This window comes from Conger conger, chromosome 9 (assembly GCF_963514075.1).
Source record: "Conger conger chromosome 9, fConCon1.1, whole genome shotgun sequence".
NCBI classification, from domain to species: Eukaryota; Metazoa; Chordata; class Actinopteri; order Anguilliformes; family Congridae; genus Conger; species Conger conger.
This window is the reverse complement of record NC_083768.1, coordinates 34,338,569-34,363,098: the sequence shown is the minus strand read 5'-3', so window position 1 is coordinate 34,363,098 and position 24,530 is coordinate 34,338,569. Positions and strand designations below refer to the sequence as shown.

Here is a 24,530-nt window from a genome sequence, read left to right as displayed (position 1 = left end):
TGTTATTACCTCTGATTATACCACAAAGCAGGAAATACATGTATCATGCTACATGTACATAAAGTTGCTGTCAATAAATTTCTCCATGAATCTGAAACTAGACCCTTTCCTGTTACATTGTATGATGCAGATATATTTTCCTGTTATTAAGAGAAATCACACTTGTGCTTTTTTGTCCCCCCTCCCCCCAATTTTTTAAATATGGATTTCTATTGTTTGTAATTAATTTGACATGGATATGGACTGTTTATGCCCCCCCCCCCCCACACACACACAAACACACGGGGTAAAGAGAACACTGTCCCCCTTTCCCTTTCAACTCTGTGCTCATTTCAGAGATATTTTGGTTAGATTCAGTGACCCTAAAAGCAACAAACCAATTTCCGTTCATAGCAGGCCACCTGATGCTAAAATAATCAAACATTGCGTCTTCTAAGCACACTACTTATTAGGGATATCCTGTTTCTATGGATATTTTAAAATCCTCCAGATTACAGACCTCTTTCTGTCATTATGATGGTCTGGATGTGATTTAAAATGAATTATTACGGCCTTCCCATCCTGTAAAGACAGGATCATCGCAAAATCTCCTTCGGTCTCCATAGTGTAGCCAACTACTGGGGTTCACTTGGCCCTAAGGGTTGCACAAAGAGATTTTAACGCAAAGACACTTACTCAAACTTTCAAGTCCTTCCACGTGATGTGTACACATTGCCCCAGGGCTCTGAGTTCTGCCTAAAGTTAAGCTTGTTTTAATGGTGGCGGTGACCTTTAACCTTTACACTTTTGCGCTGCTTCCCAGAATCAGCTGACCCCATTGAGAGAGAGAGAGAGAGAGAGAGAGAGAGAGAGAGAGAGAGAGAGAGAGAGTGGAAAGACCATACTTCATGCTCTGCAGGTACAGCTTGTTGCCAAGTAGCTAAGGTGACTGAGACCTGGAAGGTTGGTGGTTTAAGCCTCAGTGTAGCCACCATCAGATCCACAGAGCTGTTAGGCACCTTGGGCAAGGCTCTTAACCCCACATTCAGGGCGGGTTAGTCTAATCAACTGCAAGTTTCTTTGGATATTGTCAGCTATATAACAAATTCATATTATTATTATTATTGTTATTATTGCCTTATAAGATAACCACTTACTACTTATTTTTATACAGCTCTCTCCACAACTTCCTTTCATTGCTCCATGCTTAGCATCAGAAAATTGGCCCTATGAGTTTCAGAAGAAGCCTGACTTAGTATGGCGTTGCCTTCTTTAGTATTTCTGCCTGTTTACCAAGCTTTGAAATGGTACTTGATTTTGAAGTAAGTTTAGAGTAGATGGCCATTGTCTGAGACCTTTTCCCTTGCTGGATGGTTAAGGCTTAACATATTGGATTCAGAAATCTATCGGTGTTGACTGTGCATGTTTAGAATGTGCATCATCCTTGTGCTGGGGACTAAGGGCTTTGCAGAGAGTCAAACAGCATTTCCAGCTTGTCTGTAGAATTAACAGGCTTACACGCTGTTGATGGAAGTCCTGGCCAACTGTCTCTGTTGTGGCTGAGTTATCTGCTCCCATGCATATTGGATAGATGCGCTGTAGCTACTTGCTCAGCACAAGTCTTGCAGTAAGAACTCTGAAAGCCCAGGACAGTGCATTCATCAGCGCTCAATGCAGTTAGCATTGCCATTATCACACAGCGTCCTGTTTCTGCAGCAGGGGAAGGGACCTGGCAGATTAATTATGCATTGTGAAGGACAGGTAGCTTTGCTTGAACCCCCCACTTAAAATGGATTTGTTTTTTCTTTCCACACATCCTGTTTAGAGCAGTAGTTTTACCTTTCTGAGAAAAATGATGCAAACAAGAGAATGTGTTTCCCTCTCGCTGGCCTTCTGGGTATTGCTGCCTTTTGTAAAATGGCTCAAGGGGGACTTGGCAAAATAATGTAGCATATATGAATGTTTAATGCGGTGAAATGAATTTTATGCTCGCAGCGTAAGGTGCCTATTAAGACCATGTTCCATTTAAGCTAGCATGCATTTCATATGGCACAGTAATGAACATAATGCATTTAAAAATTAGACTGTGCTGCCAAAATGGCTTCTATTTAGCCAAATGCCGCAAAACAAGTTACTATAAATGTAAGCTTATCACATCCTCTTTCTGACAAAATTGAGTCTAAAGTCCTTTCACTGATGTATACTGTTTGTATACCGCTATGCCGGAAGAGTATGTATTTATACCACTATGAATGAAAGGTGTTCCATTGTCCTGTTGCTGCTTCTTCCTGCATCGCCTGTTTCATTTGACCTCAGTATTTTATGGAAAACAAGTAGCTGATAGTCCATTTATTTCTTGACCTAACTGGAATGGTGGACTTCTGCAATCTGCTCATCATCATCTGAAAGTTGCCTGGGTGTCAATGAGCTACACTCCGGTCAATGTTTTACCATTCTTGTAATACATATTGAACCAAGTAATTCACATATTGTCATATCAAAGTGAAAAAACATCAAAGTTGTGTTTGCTAGATGAGCATAAAATGGTGGAATGACAACAAGCTTTGAAAAACAAAACAGTGATATTATAGCAGCTCTATATGTGCAAACACATGGAATGATTAGTCTGATGGGCAGAAAAACTTCACAGCTTGTGGAGGTCTTTGCAAGTGAAAGGGTCTAATGGCTTCTGCATTAATGGTAAACCCAGCAGGTGTGTTCAGTTGCTTCTGTTTACCTCAACTTCGAGTTCTCATCAGGCACTTCAGCTAACCCTAAGGAACGTGGGCAGGGAGGACTCAGAAGCACTTTCAGAGAAAATGGCTCCTTGGTACAAAGGAGTTACATCCTTTTGCTCCTTTTACTCCTTTTACCAGTTACATCAGAAAACAAAAAAGACATTCTGGAGCATTGTAACCTTTTTCAGAGAATGAAGGCTAGGGTGGACTGCATTACCTACCCTCAGTTATGTTCAACTCTGTCTGCTTTGGAGGACGTGCTCTTCCAGTGGTAAATATTTGGTTTTGTCTACTGGAAAGCACTCCCCTTTCCACCCGAAGGCATGGCCATTACCATCACTGTTGTGTCCTATCAGAGCTGAGGAGGATTGTGTGCATTATCACTGAGGTTATTCACAGGAAGTGCATAGCCATAGGAAAGGATTTGCAAATCTGAATTGCAAAGTATAACTTTGGATGTTGTTCAGATTTCCTATTCACTGTAACTCATTCACTCTTTGAATTATGAATACAACCATCTCCTGCATTTACAAGTATAAGGATTTTTTAAACCGTGATGGAAATAAAGTAATACCATTTAGTGTATATGAATTGTTGGGCCAGTAACCATAAGGATTTAAATTCAGTGATTATGATGGTACTTAATAACCATATATAGACAGCCCTCTACCAGTAAGGGTTACATATTGTGGGGTTTTTGGGTTTTGCTACCCGATCTGAAATGATTATCCGTACCTTTCATATCAAGGATAAGTAGGAGGCCGGGAAGTGGAGGCTTTTGCTGTATGCGGTAAACCAGGGTGGCAGCTCAGGGCTTAGGGAGCTTGGTTTGAAAGCAGATTGAAATCCGAGGTGGGACGCTGCTGTTGGAGCCTTTGCCTGGGTCCTGGTCCTGACTTATTTTAGGAAACAGATCTCCTCTGTGATTTACACCATGGATAAAGTATATCGAAGGATGCAAGATGCTGCATCTGGAAGCGGCCTGTAGCTTAGTGGTTAAGGCAAATGACTGGGACACGCAAGGTCGGTGGTTCTAATCCCGGTATAGCCACAATAAGATCCGCACAGCCGTTGGGCCCTTGAGCAAGGCCCTTAACCCTGCATTGCTCCAGGGGAGGATTGTCTCCTGCTTAGTCTAATCAACTATATGTCGCTCTGGATAAGAGCATCTGCCAAATGCCAATAATGTAATGGAAGCCACTGCATTACATTCATTTTTACAGATGCTTCTATCCAGAGTGCTTAAGTGAAGTCTAAAAGTACTTGAAGTCCTGCGAAGAGGAATATCTTGGTGGAGATGGAGAGTCACAGCGGGGTGTTGTGGGGTCGTTGGCCCTGCTGTGACCTCCAGGGTAAATGTGGGCTGTCAGGGGCAGGAGAACGGAGTCACAGGGGCAGTGGAGTGGTCACTCATAGGGAATACTCATAGGTGGTCCCTAACGCTCTTCTCACATGGGAACGGATCAGTATGCCGTTTGGTTTAGGTGAAGTGGTATATACTCTGTGGAAGGGAAGGTAGTAGTTCTCTAATGCGGACGAGGTGGAGGCATCGCTTATCTGTGTGGCGAGCGTGTCTTTTGGGCTGTACAGTTATGTGAATTGGGCCTGCAGCTAGTAGCGTAGCGTTTCTCATCGGGTCCCGCGTGAGTGAGCACCCCCCCACTGGGCTGCGGAGGCGGCGGTGTAAGTGGGCGTGCCAATAGCCCTTCAAGCACCAATCAGCTGGGCCGATGCCAAGCGCAGGAAAATCTGCGATTATCACTCCCGGTCTGTGCTGCATGAAAAATACAGCATACAGGTATAATCACTGGAACTACAGCATACAGGTATAACATTAATTAATAGACTGGAAAAAAAATGCATGTACTGAGTCACTTTAAATATTTTTCTTTTTTAAACTGTGAAATTGCACGTGGAAGATGGGTGACACCACAGCAAGTGTTGTAGTGCCTTTACTCCCCTGATGGCAATTGCTGTAATCAAATCTAATTGTTAAATATGCCATATTAATGCTTTCATTAGAGGTGCTTGTCACAATATTATAACTGTATACCGGGATTTGCAAGTCATGCTATGCAAAAATAGTTTTATAGTTGTGAACAGGAGTGATCATTTGCAAGGCGCTCTGCCTTTTAATGGTCTTCATCATATCCTGTTAAGAGCCTGAAGCGCACCTCTCTGATCTAATCAGCATTCGGAAACAGAATACCCTCCTACACAGTAAAACATTCAGTGTTCACTTCAACTCTAGAAGAGCACGAAAATGGATGAAATGTTCTTTACTGGAGTGAAATGTATTCTATGGGACTAGCTATAGCACTGAACATTTCTCTCTGTGTACAGTGGCTGAAAAGACTTTGCTCTGGACACGAGCATCTAGAGGGTTCGGAGAAAGCAGTACTTGTTATCTCCAGGTGGGCGGGCAAGCAGAATGTCGCCCCACCTTCCTCCATCTGTCATCTTGGCTGTGCTACTACGGTATCTCTGGAGCTCTTATTTTGGAAACCAGAACTGACGTTCAATTTCTTACAACAACTGCGGATGGCTTCCACGTTCAGGAAAGCTGACAAGTTGTGAGAAATGATGACCGCGATGATGTCCCACAAGGCACTGCAGTGTCCCACACATGAGTGGACAGCGCTGTGCATAAATTGCTCCATTCAACATTGCACAATTGATGAATAATCATCGGTGCAGAGAATCGTAAACAAATAGACACAATTGCCCTGACAACTGGCTGATGTCATCTTATGAGCTTACGGTCATGCTTCCCTGACAGTTACTGCTTATTTATCATGCCTCCAGTACCCTGCCATGTTGGTTAGCATGCCGCAATTATATAAGTTAGGCCAATGATACATGGTTACCATGGTGACTTTGTTGAAAACACAGAAATTAGGGAACCCCAAGATGGGGTGCTACTGTTGTACCCTTGAGTGTGGTACTTCACCTGAAAAGCTTCTGTTGAAATACCCAGCTACACAAGTGCATGGTATATAAAAATAGCAAGCTGTCTTAGTCACAAATGTTTCTGCAATATAAAAGAGCGTTGCCCATTTACAACTGTTCCCCACCCACTGACAAGTTCTCAATGATGTCACGTAGTCACTGCTCCCCAAGGGCTTGCAGGCATAAGAGATTGCTTTGGAAATTGGCCCCTTACAGGGCCAAAATCAATCACAGGAAGTGACTCCTTTGCCCTGACATAAGAGCTGCCTTTCTCACAGGAAGCGAAACAAAACCAAACAAACCCAAAATTAGACTGAATCAACAGCACCGGGGAGTGCCTCCTGTCGACATCAATGCAACGTTAAAACAATGCTCCAAGACCATGCATTGTAAGGCTGGAAGCAGGATGCTGAAATATAATTATACAGAAAATGACTAAAAAAGCCTAGTTTATATTTATGATATTTTGTGGAAAAATACAAATTGTGACAAATCAGGACACAGTTAGGATACAGTTGTATCCTAACTGGATAGAGTTGTTAGAGAAAGAGTTGTTAGTTAGACCTCATTAAATGTGCTTTCTGGTAGAATGATAAGCAAGCCATGTAAACACCAAAAGCAGAAATATGATTTAGCTGGATTTAGCAAAGCATTTTTAGCATGTTGTTTGCATGAATAAATAAGTATTTACTGGGGTTCAAAAGCAATTGTAAAAGTATGCTGACTATCCTTAAGTCCTATTCACTTCTTTGAAGAGTCTTGATGGCAAAAAAGAATAAACCGTAAAACAAATGTAATGTGCAGTAGCACATGTTTATTGTGTCTCACACGCTTAAAGAAAGGAGAAATGATAAATACTTAATCCAAAAAGCCGGATATGGTTCAATGGCACAGTTGTGCAGCAAGTATTTATACTAAATATTTCATAACAGCTACGTAATATATGTAATCGTCTTAAATGATTAATCGCTTATGCTCGTTCCTTACCCGAATCAGCTTATGAGAAGAAAGGGGTGAAGACTGGATTCAGTGAACACTTATCCTTTCTCCTTTGAGAAAATGCGATGAATTTATGCCGCTGAACGGGGAACACAGTTATGATGCGGATGGACTCCATGTTGAGAGATGTTTTCAGGTGATGAGAGTTTGTGAACCCCAGAATGGGTCAGTCTGTAAGGCACTCTCCGTGATTTGAACCAGTTGGTAGTTGCGGCGAACAAAGTGCTTTGATCATCTCCAATCAAAGCAGAAATGACTGACAGCACATCTACAGAGGGAGTCAGGAAGCCCTCCCTGCCCTTTGCTGCATGTCTAAGTGCTGGTGACTGTATTAGGTTACATCCCTGAAGTCCTCCTCTGGGTCACATTCATTTGAGCAGAAGGAAGATTGGGACTTTCTCCCCTTGCCCGAAGGAACCTCATTACCTCTGTATTTTCATTTGTGGGCCAGGTCAAATGGGGTCAAGGTTTATTTCTTTATTATTTTTGACATCTTTCTTCCCCAATTTTAAGTTTTTTCCACAAAATCTGGAATGGCAAATCGTATTTGTAGTCCTGACCCGCTAGGGACTACAGACTAGCATTGGCAGTAATGAACCCCAAAAGCCTTCCATCGCTTCCCATAATGCTCTGCTCCAGGGGCTTAGCTGAGCGGTCTGTCTGGACTCACGCTGTGGGCATGGTCGGGATTTGAGGGCCGTTGAGAGCGGGCCCCCGGTGATGTGGCCCCTCTCTGCCCACTGAGCCACCAGCCTTCACAGGTCAGCCCTGTTCCAGCCTGTGAGGTCCAGGATGTGGGCTGTGTTTCAGAACGCTCCACCGCCACTGGCACAATGACTCCATGGCCACTGGGGAGGACAGATGCAAATTTTGTTTTTTGTGCAACCAAATGGCTCTGCGGGATGAGATCTCCGGTGTGTGAATAAGCAAACGTCGGCGTTTGGATTGCGGTGTGAAATGTCAGGCCCTGCAGAAAGTCTCATTTCATGGTCTTGTTTTTTTCTGTGGAGAGGATAAAAGGATGCAGGAAGTTTGTTCCTTTCTTTTTTCTTTTGAATCTCTGTCTTTTTATTGCTATTACTGTTACTTTTAAATATGAGGCAGAATGTGGACAGCACTCCATTTTCAATAATCAAATGGCCCAGTAAAATTGATCAGATTATAAAATTAAAGATTTCAAAGAGCAAAGTGCAGTCCCTCCTTACTAAATATCACACTGATGTAGGTGGGGGGAGGGGGGCTGTGAAGAGGCAGAATAAATTGGCACTGCCCTCACCCCTTCTCGTTCGCCCTCCCTCTCTTTCCACAATGAAAATACTTCCGAAATAGTCTTTCATCAATGAACCCCTGACGCAGAGACGAGCAGGAGGGCTGTTGCTATGGAAACCACGGCTTTTTGGTCCTCTGTAGACACGCTCAGCCTCAATGTGACATCATCGAATGAAACATGCAATTAACGCTCCGGCTAAATATGACAATGATAAGACAGTCCTGGTCATAAACACTGTGGATTCTTGGTTTCAGGGCAGAGACTACTGTCATCAGGAAGTCTACATTTTTAGTTAATGATGTCTAGTACAGTGTATTTGAATGCCACACTCAGACATTATATCTGAAACTTTGCTTTCATGCAGATCACAGAACTCACAGTACAGTAAACAAATGTGTTGTCCCCTAACCTCATTAAAGTCTCCTTTTTAATATATTTATTTATTCCAAGAGAGGGTCTGTAACCATTTGTAGAACAATTTGTTTCGCTATAGGATTCAATACAATTTACAAGGCATTTTGATGCCAATGGAAATGCCAATGGAATTATAAGGACACAACAATTGTTCAAGAGCTACAATACATTTAACGAAGCTATTGTAGTTATTTAGTTTAGTTCTTAATTGCATAGCCTACCTGCACAAGACAAGGGATGAGGTTTCAACATTTTTATTTTAGCTCTATTCCATTTAAATAATGTCACAGATCTGTCACAGTCTGTATTTTCCCACAATCACAAGCTGCATTTTCCAGAATTTTCCTGTTCTTGAATGAATAGATTTTGTGGTAAACATCTGAACATGTTTAGCTCTTAAAATACAAAGCTTATTTTTAATTCTTAGCTTAGTTTATTAGGTCAGGACATTGAAAAGTTAGGACATACTGTAGCTTCAGAGTTTTCCGCAATTTATCAAAAGTCTCATATCAGCATGCAACTTGTGCGTGACTGATGTGAGAACTCTTGATTTATAACTCACTTTATCACGGCAGGTTTCTTCCAATCTCCATATCAGCCTTCTGGTCATGTACTAGGGGCTGTCATAAAACATCAACGTCCTTGGTTTAGTGTTTTCTTCTCGTTCTGTATGTTTAAGTGAAACAGTGTCCTCTGGTCTTTGCATGATGGCCTGAAGTAGGATTTGAAAAACAGATCTGAAAACAGCTTTAAATGGCGACGTGTTATACGCATAAAGAACATTGTGATTATTTAGCACATTTCTGGTGTAATCATACCCTCCAAGATCTCTGCGTTCCGTCGTCTTCTGTCCTCATTTACCCCTCCTGTTTTTGACTTTGTTTCTCTGCCTTTTGGCTCCCCCGTTATTCGAGCCTCTTTTCTCCCCAGCGCTCTTGCAGTTCTGGTGCTTCTGAAAGCAGTCACCTGCAGCGTGGGTACTGAGCCACACAGAGGGCTTTTTGTAGGCAGTTGACTGGAGTCGCTCCTTTTTGGTCCGGCTCACAGATGCACTGGCAGGGCCTCCATTTCGCGGTGTCCTTGCTGCTTCTGAAGGATCCTGTTGTCAGCCTTTGCCTCATGCTTGACCAGTGAGCACAACCCCTATTATCTCTTCGGGGCTCTGCCATTTTGGGGTCTCAGCTGAGCTGACCTATCTGGTGATGGCAGATTACTATCGGGATTACAGATAGATTTTGAATTACTTCTCAAGTCCCTCCCTGTTGAAAGTCTTGCATACATTTGCACCAAAATAACTGATTCATACTTCAGCTCCTCTGTGTGTAGCAGTTGTCAGTCACTGAGTTACTGTGTGGCTAGGGCCTCAGTCACTGTCTTTTCAGATGTTTGTCTGTGGGTTGACTGACAAGCCCTTGCTGTGTGTATAGAATTAGATTGTATGCCTGTTATCAACTGCTAAGCATTGTTATTGTGCAACAGCATTGTGGCCCATTATTGGACATATACAAAAAGGAATTAAAAGTTATAATAGTGCTTTATAAAGCGTTTCACTAGGTGTCACCTCTGTCTGGCCCTGCAAGTTTGACTGACACTTTGAAAGAAACAAGAAAAAAGTCTGCTTGATGATTTAGTGGAAAGGACATGAACATAGATATGAAACATGCTGATTTTATATTTTAACAGGATAGAGGGCAGCTTCTGTATTCAGCTTCTCAAGGCTTCTCAAGGTGCCTGTAGTCTATACTGCTCAAAAAAACTAAAAGATCAAACAGACAACATATTAATATTACAATAATTATTGGCAAGTCTCTAAGAGTCACGCAACATGTAGCCTAACAAATCTATTAAACATGCAAAACTGTCTGTCAGCAGTCCTCCACAGTGGAACTAAATTAGTTTAACAGCAGGGTGTTAATGCACATAAATAAGCACCAACCGCAAGACCGCATAATTTCATTAGAATGGAAAAGATCCACATTTTCCATTTGAATCTTGGGTTAACACAGCAATATTGCATTCACATTTCATGAGCAGTGGGTCAGTACACTTTGCATAATTTTCTGTGCGGTTTACCTTTAAATATTTCTTTATTAGACAAGACTGAAATCCATAAAACCAATGAATGCCTCTCAATAACATATCTCCTTCCATCATTCATACTGATATCATTCAAACTAAGAAAATACTTACCTACCATGTTCTTGAGGTATAGACACGGCAGCCAGTTGACTATAATTCTCGCTTTTATTGTGAAGAAAGTGTAAAGAATAGTCTGGAATATGAAATCTCTGACCCTTCTCATTTAGCCCTGCTGTTTTACGTACATATTGTGAATCTGTTCAAGAAATATCCAACTGTGTAAATGGATTTTATGTAAAAATTTAAGTTGCTCTGGACAAGAGCATCTGCTAAATGCCAAAGTGTAATGTAAATATCAATCTCCTCAGTTCAAATAGGAGGTGGAGAAGGGTTGAATGGGTGTGCGGAATAGAATGCATGATATTTGCATTTGTTAGGGGCTGGTATTTTTCCTATCAGAGCTCAATAAATGGGTGGTTATTGAACTACAGTGTGGACTGTCCACTCAAACATCAGTTACAACTCTAATTTGCGGTAGTACTTCCACAATATTATTTTGCCAGTAAAATGTCAGGGGATCTATAACTGCTCGGTTACTGTAAACAGAACTTATGCTGCAGGGGCGGGCTAAAGCCATACAGCTTTTGCAGTAAGCAGTGCTATTCCAGTAAGCTACAGTATCAGAGCTGCAGGGGTAGAGACTACTGTGTCTCTGAGTCAGCAGTGATATTGTGACCTTCATGTGGATTGAGAACCCATCCTCACCCCAGCTCTGTTTTAGAGCACTGCACTGGAGTAGGGCTGGCCTAATAGCCAGACGGTTTCATGTCCAAATGTTTTGGCTGTAGCAGTGTTTAGTTATTGAGGATTGACACCACAAGGTTGTTGGCTTGATTCTTTGGTGGGTGCCTTTTGAGCCTTTGAGCAAACATTACTTTAAATTACTTTAAAAATATTTGTACTTGTATAGCTATATAATGGGTTAATAATTCGAATGTATATTTAATTGTATTACAAGATAGCCCTTAGCTCAGTTAGCTTAGCTAAGTAATACGGCAATGCCTTGTTTCCTATATGCATCCAGTCACCACAGCAACACAAGGGTCACCTTGTCTATGTATTCCATTGATTTTCTCATAGTTTTTTTTAGGATTGTCGAACAGTTATTCAATAATTTGTCAAACAATTATTCAATCCATCAATTGCAAAACAAGGGCTGGCAGCTGAGACAATGAAGCCACACTGGCCAATGAAATTGGTGGGATGTTTTGGCCTATGAACTAAAGGGAATCGGCACAGTGTTGCAGGAGTGTTTATTTCAGGTAAGTAACAAGTGTTTCTGTGTGACTGATGATGAAACCAGCAGAGCGTTAGCGTGGAGCATTAGCAGTGATGGAGCAGTGTTGTTGAGTACAGCACCTGTTCTCATTTCGTATCCAACAACTCTTGCTAATTAATTACCGCGTCTCCAACCCGGGGTTAACCAGAGGAAGTCCTACTTAACGAGCGCTCTCCTGTTTTCGCTGAGGTCCTTTCTTCTCCCCTTGTCTCCTGGCGTCCTGATGAAAAGCTGCTGCCGCAGCTGGGAAAACACTTGTTCCTCGCTCCTGGAGAGGACTGGAGCTTAACCGCTTCTCCCTTTATTCTCTCCTTTTCATAAAAGGGAGAGAGAGTCCCTCGCTTTGACTCCCCTGTTTTTTGGCAAAGGAAAAATAAAAAGCAGGGTGCCTCCCTCCATTCACCCCCTCACTTTCTTACTCTCTCTCGCTCCCCTCCTCTCTCTCTCTCTCTTTCCCCCTCTCTCTCTGCTCTGCAGAGATGCAGTATCCATCTCTAAGATCATCAAACGATTTTTGTTACCCCCCACTCCCAGCCCTTTTGATATTTCCCTTCCTTTCCCAGACAGACATTGTGTCAGTGTGAGCAGCTGTAGGAGGAAATACAAATAGGAACAGGCGCAGAGACTAAACAAACAGGACCGTTCTCTGAGAGGAACTAAACAAACGGGGCCGTTCTCTGAGAGGAACTAAACAAACAGGGCTGTTCTCTGAGAGGAACTAAACAAACAGGGCCGTTCTCTGAGAGGAAGCCATGGTCTAGCGTAAGACAGGTTCTTCAAAAACAAGGAACCCCTTTGCGTAAGGTCAGCCACGGATGGCTAACTGCACTCTTGTTTTTGGGATGTACCATCTGGCGGAGCGGTCGACTGCTGCAGGAGCTTGTGCTGCACAGGTTACAGGGCACTCTGTCAAGGGCCGGCACTAGAGACAGAGTGCTGGGGGGAAGTGTTGGGAGAAAATGTCTCTGTCTAGCTACCCCTCCCCGCTGTGACATTATTCCAGTCTTGGTTTCCCGATCTGCTGCTCCTTTTATTTGGCACTCCCAGTCCGTTAGCATCCTCTGTCAGCCCACCCCACGCGCGTCCTGCAGCTGAGCTGTGCAGCCCTGCTCTGGAGAACTGCACTATGTCTGCAGCTGTGCAGACAGGCCACAGGGGGGGGAATTACTGATCACAATATGGTGGCCACAGTCTGGATTCAGTTCCAGACCTTCTGGTACATTACTGTGTTGATATTATTTCAGCTGGATGGACCCTCCAGCAGCCCCAAAAACACCCTTTTCCTGGTTACTTGACATAAGCACTAAGGTTAATCATCGCTACATGCTACAGGCCTCAGAATGATCCTTTCACGGCCTGTTCCTGAAGCAGAATTACTCAGTTAGCTGGATAACTACACTAAGTAAAACCTGGAGCAGCTCTTTTTGCTTCAGCCCAAGTTCCAGATTTGGGCGGGGCCCGGGTTCTACACACTGCAGTTTCCAGCTAACTGAGAAATCCTGCTTTGCCGAACAGGCCCCAGGATATGTATATAGTTGTTTTGGTTGAGCATTAAATTGCGGCGCTCTCTGCGGTAAACTTGTTGTTTTGAGATTCTAAGACTCATTCACACCAGGCCCCGGGTGGCTGATTGTGGTTGTGATGGAATTACAGGCGCTTTAAATAAGATTTCTCCCTCTCTGCGGCTCACAGGACTGCTCCCCACACGTACAGTGAAGCGAGGCTGATTCATGTGGCTTCCCCGCTGCATTCCGCCCCCGTAGTTAGCCCCTCTTCTGCGCTGTTCCCTCTACACGGAGACATTATTTTGGGAAGCCTGGGCAGGGGCTTTCTTCTTGGGCTGGATGTCCTTAGCAGAGGCCTGTAAGTGTGAAACAGAGCGGGTAAAATAATACATTTACCCTTATCTCACCTATGAGCTGCCCTTGGCCTGTTTATCGTTATTGCTGTTCATTGACAATGTGTCAGTTTACATAAGGATCACCCTCTGGAAGCAATCCCTCTCGACTGGATTGCACCTAATGAAATGCCATGGCTTTTGTGTTTTTCACAGGAAATTGTTTGGACTTTTACAGTACATAAAAATACTGGGGTTACCTTTAATTCATTTTAAACATAAGAAAGAGGATTGCAGGCTTAATAATTAGCCAGAGTAATAAGAAGGCACTTACTAAGGAGGCAGACTTTTTTAAGAACGCTGATTTGGTATAATTAAGCAATTCTGTTTTCTGCACTTAATTATTTTAGGTGTAAGATCGCAAATGCGTGATTAGAATGTTTTAATTGAATATTATAATGCTGATGTGACCGTGACTAATGCTAATTGAAAGCGAAGTAGATCTAGAACACTGATTAGAATTTAGGAAAAACTGGCTTTCCAAAAAAACCTACTCTTCAAAGGGTTTGAAATACTAAGCTAAAGAATGGGATTTAGCACAGTGATGGCTGTCATCTGAGGTCTGGATTCTTACAAACATTTACAGGCGAGGCTACCTTGTTCTCTGGGGATAGTGCTACTCCCTGCTGTTTGGCTGTCGCACCTGTGGCTGTGTTGAAGGGCTGCCTATTCATGTGCTTGTCACAGCCGAGCGGTAAGAAGATCTCTCCCGGGGCCTAATGCAGTCACAGCCATACGCACATAGTAAAACTAACATGGCTCTTTGTCTGGCTGCAATTAGAATGCAATTAGGGCCCTGGAACCCCTACTGTTCCCCACTCTGTTAGCAGGCCTGAGCCTTGCATCACGGGGGCGCTGACAGGCAGTGTGTACGAAGCCCTGGAGGATTTGTCAGGAGGAAGCTTGGGGCCCTGCTGCGACTGCTTCACCTCACTGTCTCACAGTCCGATTGCCTTCCCTCTTTTACCATAATCCCTGCCAATGACCTGACAGTTCTTCCACAGCAGGTTGTGCACAGGAGTGTGTCTCAGGTGTGTAGAGTTTCTGTATGCTCTGTTTTTTGGCATGACGATGTGGTGGCTGTGGGCGGAGCTCAGTCATGTGAGCCTGGAATGTGCAGTTTAATTTAGGGTGTGACTGAATGCCCTGGTGTACTTCAGGAGAAAATGTATTTGGGGTGATGTACTGCTTAAATAAAGTGTTCCAGGCGCTGGTGACAGGGGTGTCAGAAACAGGTTCAGGGAGACCTGCTGAGGCCCTGGATCATGCTGAGCCACACTGGGGCTGTGAAGCTTTTATAGCAGCAATCATTCCCATCGCTGGGGCTGCATGCTGGGCTCTTACTTCATAAATACACACACATGCACACACATACTCAGACACACACACACATGCACATACACACATGCTTACACATGCACACACACATACGGACACACATGCACGCACACACATGCATACACACAAACACACACACAGATGCTTACACACCATCCATGCTCATATAAGCTTGTACACACACAGTCTCACACATACAGGCATATGCATGCACATTTCTATCAGAACTCTCAAGATTTAAATAGATTTAATTAATAATATTATAGCTCATAATGAACAATTTGAAGACCTCTTACAAGCTGTCCTCTCTTTGAAGGCATTGCATTGCCGTTTTATCAAATTCCTGCATGCATGCACCATGACCTAATGTCTAAGTGTTCTGTAAAAAAAAACAGAACTGTGCCACAGAACTGCAGACGCCAGACAGATCAGTTCCTCCACAGTCACATTTTTCCAGTGCTGCCTTGGCTAAGGAGTGAAAGGTTTGAGATGGGCTCATTCTCCTGAGTGCGTCTGAGCACTGCCCTGCTCTTTACGAAAGAGAAAGAGGGGGCTTGTGTTCCGCCCAGACAGACGGCAGCGAAACAAGTTAGGTCTGTGCTGCCAGAGCCATCTCTCTTATTTGGAGCTGACAGGGGCAGCTGACGCTGTGCCAATGAGAGGCTTTTATCCTGTGCACCAGGCCTGCTGAGCTCTCCCTCATCCTGCTGCTCTCAGTCCTAGTTTGGGGTCTGCCAGGTCCTTGTGTTCTCCGTTTTAGTTTAGGTTCTGTCAGGTCCTTGTGTTCTCAGTCTTAGTTCAGGTTCTGTCAGGTCCTTGTGTTCTCAGTCTTAGTTCAGGTTCTGCCAGGTCCTTGTGTTCTCAATCTTAGTTCAGGTTCTGTCAGGTCCTTGTGTTCTCAGTCTTAGTTCAGGTTCTGCAGGTTTTTGTGTTTACAGCCTCACTCGGTCCTGGCAGGTTCCCATGTTCTCTGTTTTATATTCGGTTCTGGCAGGTTCTTGTGTTCTCTGTTTTAGCTTGGGTTCTAGCAGGTCCTCGTGCATCAGCGTTTGTGCCCACAAGCTCTGCCCTGTTAAACTTCCTTCCCTTGCAGACTCACCTCTGCACCTCTGCACGTCTGCACCTTTGTGACCATCGGCTCTGTAATCGTGTGCTGAGCAGTGGCCAGGCCACATTGAGAGCACTTTGCTTAGCCTCTGTGTCTTACGCCCACACCACCCTTCAAAGCCAGGGTACACAGAGCACAATGTTTGTGTTTGGGCCATGTTTGGTCTTCAAAACCTAACCTGCCAGAGGCCAAGCACAGTTGACTCAATAGTTTCTGTGCTGTCTGCCAGTTTGTTTTGAAATTGTGGATCCCCCAGTTGTGTGTTTGTGACTGACCTCATGCCAGCTTGATTTTATATCTGGTCATATTCTGGTCTAGCTGGGTATGAGCTGGTCAACCCGCTAGTGCTGGTAGCTTGTCTGAGCTCTAAGCTGGTTTCAAAACATACCTCTTGAAACTATGTCAAACTGGGCGCTGGTTTGAACTGGTCAGCCAGCTAGACCATGTCGAGCTGGGAGCTGGTCTGAACTGGTCAACCAGCTGTTTGAAAACCTAACTTGTTTTTTTCAGCAGGGCTGTCACATCCACATTGTGATGTGCAGCTGAGCCCTGTGTGGGCCCCACAGCTCTGGAGTAACAGGAAGGGTCTCTGATGTACACGCTTTTCCTTTTCTTTTCCTCTCTTAGGCACTATCCGAAGCAGTCGTTCACCATCGTCGCAGACACCCCAGAGAACCTGCGTCTGAAGCACCAGAGCGAGCTGCAGAGCCAGGTGAGCAGACAGGCTGTCAGGCCCGGCGCAGTCTTCCCATCTCAGCGCTCAGTCAGCATATGATTTATCAGGGCCTGCGCGGTAGGGCGCAGTGGGGTGCAGACCGGACCATCTGCCTAGGCCAACTCCAGACTGCATAGTCCTGCGTGGAGAGGCTGAGGCTCACAGTGGAGGCAGGGACGGGGGGTGTGGCAGTGGAGGCAGGGGCGGGAGGGTGGGAGTGGAGGCAGGGGCAGGAGGGTGCAGTGGAGGCAGGGGTGAGTGGGTGGCAGTAGAGGCGGATAAGCTGTGCTCTCATTTAAACAGGAAGAGGCCGGTTGTAGGTCTCAGGGCATTCATTGGCCTGCGGAATGAAGCTGCCGGGTTGTCATTGGCGCTGTTGCTTTGTGTGGGATGTTCATGTCCCAAGAATCCATACAGAATTAAATAGCTCAGTATTTCACCTGCCAACAAAATACATTAGCACTATACTCAGAGACACACAGAGAGGCCATTATACTTGTAAAATGTTTGAGAGGTGCCTGAGAGTTTTAATCAATAATGTTGAGCTTGGACAGGAAGTCCTCAGGCTTCTTCTTCAGGATCTGAATTTAGTCCTCAGCAGGAAGTACTTCTTGTGTTCAAAATCCCTTTTCACAAACCTTGCATGCCAGACACATCAACCCACCTTTTTCTGTTTGGCTTCAGGGCCCATTGGCACAGTGCAATCTCAGGTAATCAGCGTGATTTCAAACATGAACTGAATATATCAGCCATCACAATATCTCCAGCTATCACAAATCACCCACTATGGTTCATTCATATTTTCCATATTTATTACAGCTGAATATGACATATAACCATGAGATACATTTCTTTAGAGTATGCTTATGTTTACACTATTTACAATTTCATTGAAACACACATTTTACAGATGCAGTCAGTGGTGGTCAGAGTGATAGCACCTTCCTTCTTGTATACGAGTTCCTCTCTTCTAACACCTACCCCCACCTACAGTGTGCCCCATCAAGCCAACAGTAATTATGTTATTTCAGCACCAAATGTTTAATCTGAAAAGCTGACTGGATTCCAAAAACACTTCCTCTGTGTAATCCTTCAGAAAATAGACCTATGAATGCAGGAGTATGGTCTGGTACTCGCAGGTTTCTCAGATAGAACGCTTGTACATCACCTCAGAGCATGTGAAAATGCTTAAAGGGGCCTTAAGCATCAGTCCGGCATTAATGATTATACCAGCTTGGTTATTATCAATGGTTGTTCTGTAGTGTAATCATTAGGTGTGGTAGGTGGTCATCATCATGGTGACTTAACAAGAAAATATTCTGTTCAGTATAAAAATTGAACCACATATATCTATGGTATTTAGAACCATGGATATTTTGGATGGTAGAATGCTGTCTTATTAAAATGGGCATAGTGAATAACCGGGATTTATAAAACTGTTTGTTCTGACCTCACATTGTGCTTGACTGAGAGACATTAGAGTGGCATTATTAAATGTCAAGTCACTCCTAAGCAAAATCAAACCGCTATGTTTATGTTCCATTGATTAATTGTATCAGAGATACGTAACCTAGCAACATTTCAGAAGTGCTCCATTCTGTTGTTAAAATAGCATAAGTTTGAACCTGAGTTGCTGTAAAAAAACGTTTTATTTATTCATAAACATGTTGGTAAAACTGTTGTATAATTGCAATAATGCACTCAAAGTTGTGACTTATCATGAGACAATTTGCTGCCACGAGGCCAACAGCCTCTTCCCCTTTCTTACAGTGGCTTTAAGAGTGACAACATACAGTGTTCATCAGGAGACAGTCACATTGAAGTATTCAGTCACTGATGGGGAGTACACCCATTTCTGAAGGAGTGGTATTTCTAGTGGGGTCATCCCTATGTTCCCACAGCCCTATGTTCCCACATTTCTAAGATTTAATTTTTTTTCAAAATTAAATGTTTATTATTGATCGTGTAAACTGAACTTTATATATTTAGATGTCAAAATAGTCCTCAAAGGACAGCACTTGCAGATGCCTGTTCCTGGCACATAAAAGGTTGAAAAGTACTGATGTAGAGCCCTTTCCAGTTTTAAGTGAACTGCATAAATAGTGTTTTTTTTTTTTCTTATTTCGCTTGTTTGCTTGTTCATTAAAAACTTATAGATAATTGAACGTGTACTGTGTCTAAATTGCACAAACATACACTGGATTTCTTCAGGTCCCATGCAAGCAGCCTGCTGAGTGTGAAGTCAACTGAACATAGAGCTGTGGGAACATAGGGCTGTGGGAACATAGAGCTGTGGGAACATAGACACGCTCCCTTTCTAGTAAATCAGCAATACCCATCCTTGTGTACATTCACCTCAGTTTTATTTTAAACACTGATGTAGTGACATGTGCTGTGTCTCTGCTCTTGTGAGACTAGCACAAGGTCTGTTATTGTTTGGCATGACAGAAGGCATGCTGGTATATGGGATGTGGCTCATGCCAGGGTGAATGGGGGCGGCAGATTGTGGGATTTTGGTGGAGAAGGGGGACAGCTGTCTGCTCGACGGTCTCCCCTCGAGTCCCGCTGGGGTCAGTGGGGTGGTGCTGCCATGTATGCGGGGGTCCTTCCCTTGCCAGTTCCAGGGTCCCCCCGAACCTCCAGTCTTGGCGCTGCCACCACCTCTGCAGCAGGGGTCACTGTTCTCTCTCTCTTCGGCCACACCCCGCCCTGCTTAATGGACAACCTTCCTTCATCTACCCCTCCCCACCTCCATAGACCAAAACAAGATTTGTAAATAATAACAAGTTTGAGGACCCCGCCCTTCTTAATGGACAACCTTCCTTCATTTACCCCTCCCCACCTCCATAGACCAAAACAAGATTTGTAAATAATAACAAGTTTGAGGACCCCGCCCTGCTTAATGGACAACCTTCCTTAATTTACCCCTCCCCACCTCCATAGACCAAAACAAGATTTGTAAATAATAACAAGTTTGAGGACTCGTTACTTGTATCTCTAAACCGATGCGGTGCTTCGGTAAGCTTGATACAATGTTGGTTTAATGACCAATGTGTATGCGTCCACCTTAAATGTCCTGTTATTGAAATGGGGGGAAAGGTGATATGCAGGACACCATTGTTGATCCTGTTGATCAAAAACCTGTAATTGATTAAGAATCAATTTATGTTATAAATGAAAAAACAGGGAGGTCTAGGTGTGTTAATGCAGCTTGAGTGACCCTGGGAAGCTGCTCAGCTAATTGGATGGTGTTTGATGTAGTTACTGACTGTAGTCTGTGATCTGTAGTCTTGGCTGATATTTATTATCTCAGGCTTTTTAATAATGCTTGTGTAGGCGATGTTTCTGTTCTCTCGTGGATCTGTTTTGGGGTTTTCGATGGGAGGTGTCGATGTGCCATCTGTCTGGAAATCATGGAGATATTGATGTCCCAGCTGTCTCTGTCGTTAAGCCTTGAAAGGAGAGATCAGTGTTCCACTGTAGGTGAAAATTACTGTTAGAAGGCAAATACCAACGTGCTAGCTTTCTCTGCTGGGCCGTTATGACTCAGGAGGATCGATCTCTCCTTGTTTCTCTGGACTGTTGTCTTTTCCTGCATTCTGGATCTCCTGGTAGAAGGCCATCAGTGATTGGCTGCTCACAAGCCTGCTGGACTTGCTTACGTTACCTTTTGGATATTTATTAGACACTCTCATACAGTACCGATTGACTTGCGCTGCTTACATTATTTGTGCATACAATCGAGCTGGATATTTTACTGAGGTGATTTAGGTTCAGTATATGGCACGAGGGTGTAACAAATGACAGCTGGGAGTCAAGCCCACAACCTTAGAGTTGCAAGCCCAGTTTCCTAACCACTATGTTACACTGTCACTCTGCATGTCACCCGACTGACCAGCCCATCAAGCACAACCCCCCTCTACCCCCCCACCCCCACCCCTGCCCCACAGGTCAGTACAGCATGCCCTCAGTGCCATCTGTGCCCACACAGCCAGACACAGATGCTCTGCCAACTGACCCGCCCGCCTGTTTAAAAAGCACAGGGAACACACAAGCCTTCCCGGTCAGCACTGTAAATATGGAAGACGTGAAGCTGTTTTGGAAATATAAGCCTGACACCTCCAGGGTTGCACAGTGGTGTAGAAACTGGAAATGTGGCCAAAACATAGCATTTTTAATCTTAGACATGCCATTCCTCTTAGACCTTACTTAGATAAAATATAATATATTTTGGTGTACATCTTTATTATTATAATGACAATGAAGCTAAGCAACAATAAGTGTAAAAAGCAGGACTAGCTATAGGTACCCTTCCTTGACGGTGTTCACAGTAATGTTGTTGCTTGAAAATAGCTGTTATTTTTGCCTTTACGTGGGCTGTCTTGGCCATTCCCGATTTGATTGTTTGTGTAATCATTGATAAACTACTGTTTATAAGTGTACTAGCCATTCATACATTCATACATTGTGTAAGTTGACAATGTATGCTTCTATCAATGTAGTAGTCCCTTCATTTATATGTTATACACATTTTGTTGAAAGATTTACGATGGGATTAGCATTAGCATGCAGTTTCCGTCTGTCTATCATTACCCCTGGGCTTCCAAGCTAAGTAAAATAAAATGTGAACATTGACTCTCTGCAAAGGAGGATTTGTGCTATATCACATACATTTGCATGCTTTGGCATTTGTGAATGTATACTTTTATTGACCCTGATGTATTTGAAAAATACACCTTTGGTAAACAGTTCTGGCCCAGAAGACCAATTTACACAGAATTGAAGAGAAATTGATCTTGTTTTATGTGCAGTATCGTGCAGTATCGTTTAACGGTAGGTTAAAACTAGCTTTAACCTACGTAGATCTGGTCACATAAGCATGCTGTGTGCTGACGTGTTCTGGAACTTATATTATAAGCTGCCAGTGAAATTGCATAAATATGTGTTGTAAATGTTGTACTTTTGGTTCCTTTTTGAGATATACATGTTTGTAATCCACTGTGTTGCCTCATGGCCAGGTCCAAAATAGATTGTCAGATTATCAGGGCCCATTATCAGATGGTAAACTGAGGCACAGCATACAGCATGTCTTGCATGGTTAGAAACAACTGCACCTTGCTGCAGCCCTCAACCCTGTTCACTGGGCTAAATCATGTTAGCATCTTACATTAGCATTTCTGTAAAAACTTCGCCGCTCCATAGGGCTGATCTGGAGAAACTCCCACAGGCAAGGTCCCTTCTCCCTTCTCCATTAATCCTATTATAATTGTTATGGAAATCCTGCGCTCAAATTCAGATTTCTGGGCTGTTACTGTGGAGGTAATGCATGTGGGATTGGCACTGGAGGGTCAGGAAAGAGATGTGGAAATCACGGAGGGAGCAGGCCCAGGAGAGGAAGTAAAGGATTGCTCATTGTGAAGTGCTCGCCCACAGCTAATGCTAACGGCGAGTGAAGAATGAAGCCGCACTGGCACTGATCCATATCAGCGCCCTGCTTCTGTGACCCACGGACAGTCATCTTCCCTCATGCCTCAGACGCAAATAAGACCGGTGAAAAATTGCTTTCATTTCGAGGTGATTTGCTGACTGAAATTTCTCAAATAAAAAAGATGGGAGAAAGAGCAAAGTATAAGAAATGAACGGCTTAGTTGGTGGCACGATGAAAGGGCGTTACAGCTAGCATCATATTTCTGCTTTTCGGGCGAAATTCATTGTGTGATTTACGTGCGTGCAGGACTGTGCTCAAAACGAAAGCAGACGGAAAAACTTCCTGCCTTTGGCTCTGTGAATGAGCCAATACTCGGGGTGGGACTGTTTACTCAAGTAAACGAATACTTGCCATGAGATTCTACACTTGCCGTGTGTGTGTGTGTGTGTGTGTGTATATATATATATATATGTGTGTGTGTGTGTGTGTATATATACACACACACACACAAACACATACGCCTGACACAAAGGAATCTCATGGAAGGTTGCAGAAATGGTAGAGCCATGCCTGGTATCTTTTAACTTGATCGATGAGTGTTGTTGCGTGGGCTCGCCTACACCGAAGGAAATGCCCTGGATGTCTTTAGGTGGGTTTGCTCCTACTACTGTAAAATCAGCTTTAGGCACAAAAACAATGAAGAGTACTGGAGTAAACACAAGAACAAATCAGCTTAAAACATTTTTGAGAAAATTGTAAAATGTCCCACCCTTAGCAAATACAAGTGAAGCCAAAATATTTTTTTCTAAATTAAATATAGCTTGTGTATTTATGAGGGCAGTGTGGGGTAGTGGTTTAGGAACAGGGCTCAAAGCCAGAACTTTCTCCTCACAGATGGGGTGCTATATGCTGCTCATCATTTATAATGTGTCCAGTATAAAATAATCATATAAAATAAACATATAAATATATAAACTCCTCAATAGAAATTCTGTTACTCCGAATAGACAGCATCACTTTTATGTGATCTTGTTGAATGGCCATACAATCTTCAAATAAATGTAAAGTAATGGAGAGAATCTTAGCTACATTGAAGTCGGGCTAGGAAATGCTGTCTCTTCTGCAGTCTTTCCTCCCAACTGCATCTTCTATCTCTTCACAGAAAAATTAATTGAACATACCTCGCTGAAGTTTTCATAATTCATTTGGGTTCACTGGGGTTCTCGGGCACTTTGACATTTTGAGTTGCACATCAAATTTAATTTGACAACTGAAGTAAGCAAACTTCTTAATAAGCTGGGTGTGTGGCTGTTTCTATTCCATTGGCGAGGAGTCAAAGAGGACTCATGCAGGCTCGAGGACTGTTTTTTTGGGCAGGTTTTTTTCTGGCCTCATATTGAGCTCCTTTCCATGTCATTATTCTCACTGAGGTGCCATAAGCACCATCTGAATTCGTAAATCCTTGTTATTTAAAGGGTAAATGTGTCAAGAAAAGCCAATGAGTCATCAAAGATGGCTGTGGGCTGTGGGCTGTGGATTCCACTGAGTACAAGAACAAATAAAGGTGAAAATGGATTAACAATTCTGATTTTCAATTTGTATTTTTTTGCAACTATAAAACAAATCAGCTGGATAATAATTAACCATTTGTCTCCTGGCCAGTTAGGTAATGTTTCATTTTCAGTGCAGGAAATGCCCTGAAATGATTAGGAAATGCATCTGCACCAGCAATAGTGAAGAAGGTACAGCTTAGTATGCTGCAGTGTATTTGCACTGATTTGCTGTATCTACACCATGGAAAGATGAGAAAGAGTAAAGTGTGTTTGCACTGTCGCAGGATGGTCTGATCATGGTGTCTGTAATGGTTCAGGGAAGTGAAACTTGAAATCCTCCTTGAATAATAAAGTGCTGTAAGTGCTAGAATTACTGGGAAATGGCCAGGATATTTTCCTTCTTCAGAAAAAGAATGTTTTATACATGTGCTTTACTTTATAATATTTTGAAATGTATGCATTTTCAGTATGAAGTAATAATCTGAAAGTAGTCTGTGGGTAACTTTTTGTTTGACTGCATATATTGTTTTAAATGTTTGTCTTGTTATACCAGTTCACTTGGGATGAGTGTATCATATAATTCTCAGTTGTCATTATTTGCAAGATGCTGCTGATGACACTTTCAGGAATTGATTGTTCACTGTTTTAATGTTCTTTCCACAGTGACTGTGAACTCCCAAAACACTGAGAAAACTATTTCTGAACATCATCAGCAACAGCAGCT

The 24,530-nt window shown here is 43.2% G+C and overlaps 1 protein-coding gene across 2 annotated transcripts in view; it reads left to right on the top strand.

Annotated features, from left to right (window-relative positions):
* nebl (nebulette) overlaps nt 1–24,530 on the top strand; it is a 52,329-nt gene that overhangs the window by 5,731 nt on the left and 22,068 nt on the right. For both annotated transcript variants that reach the window (XM_061255207.1, XM_061255206.1), the window contains exon 3: nt 16,738–16,822. In XM_061255207.1, coding sequence (XP_061111191.1) covers nt 16,738–16,822 — 85 coding nt within the window. The remainder of the gene's footprint in view (nt 1–16,737; nt 16,823–24,530) is intronic.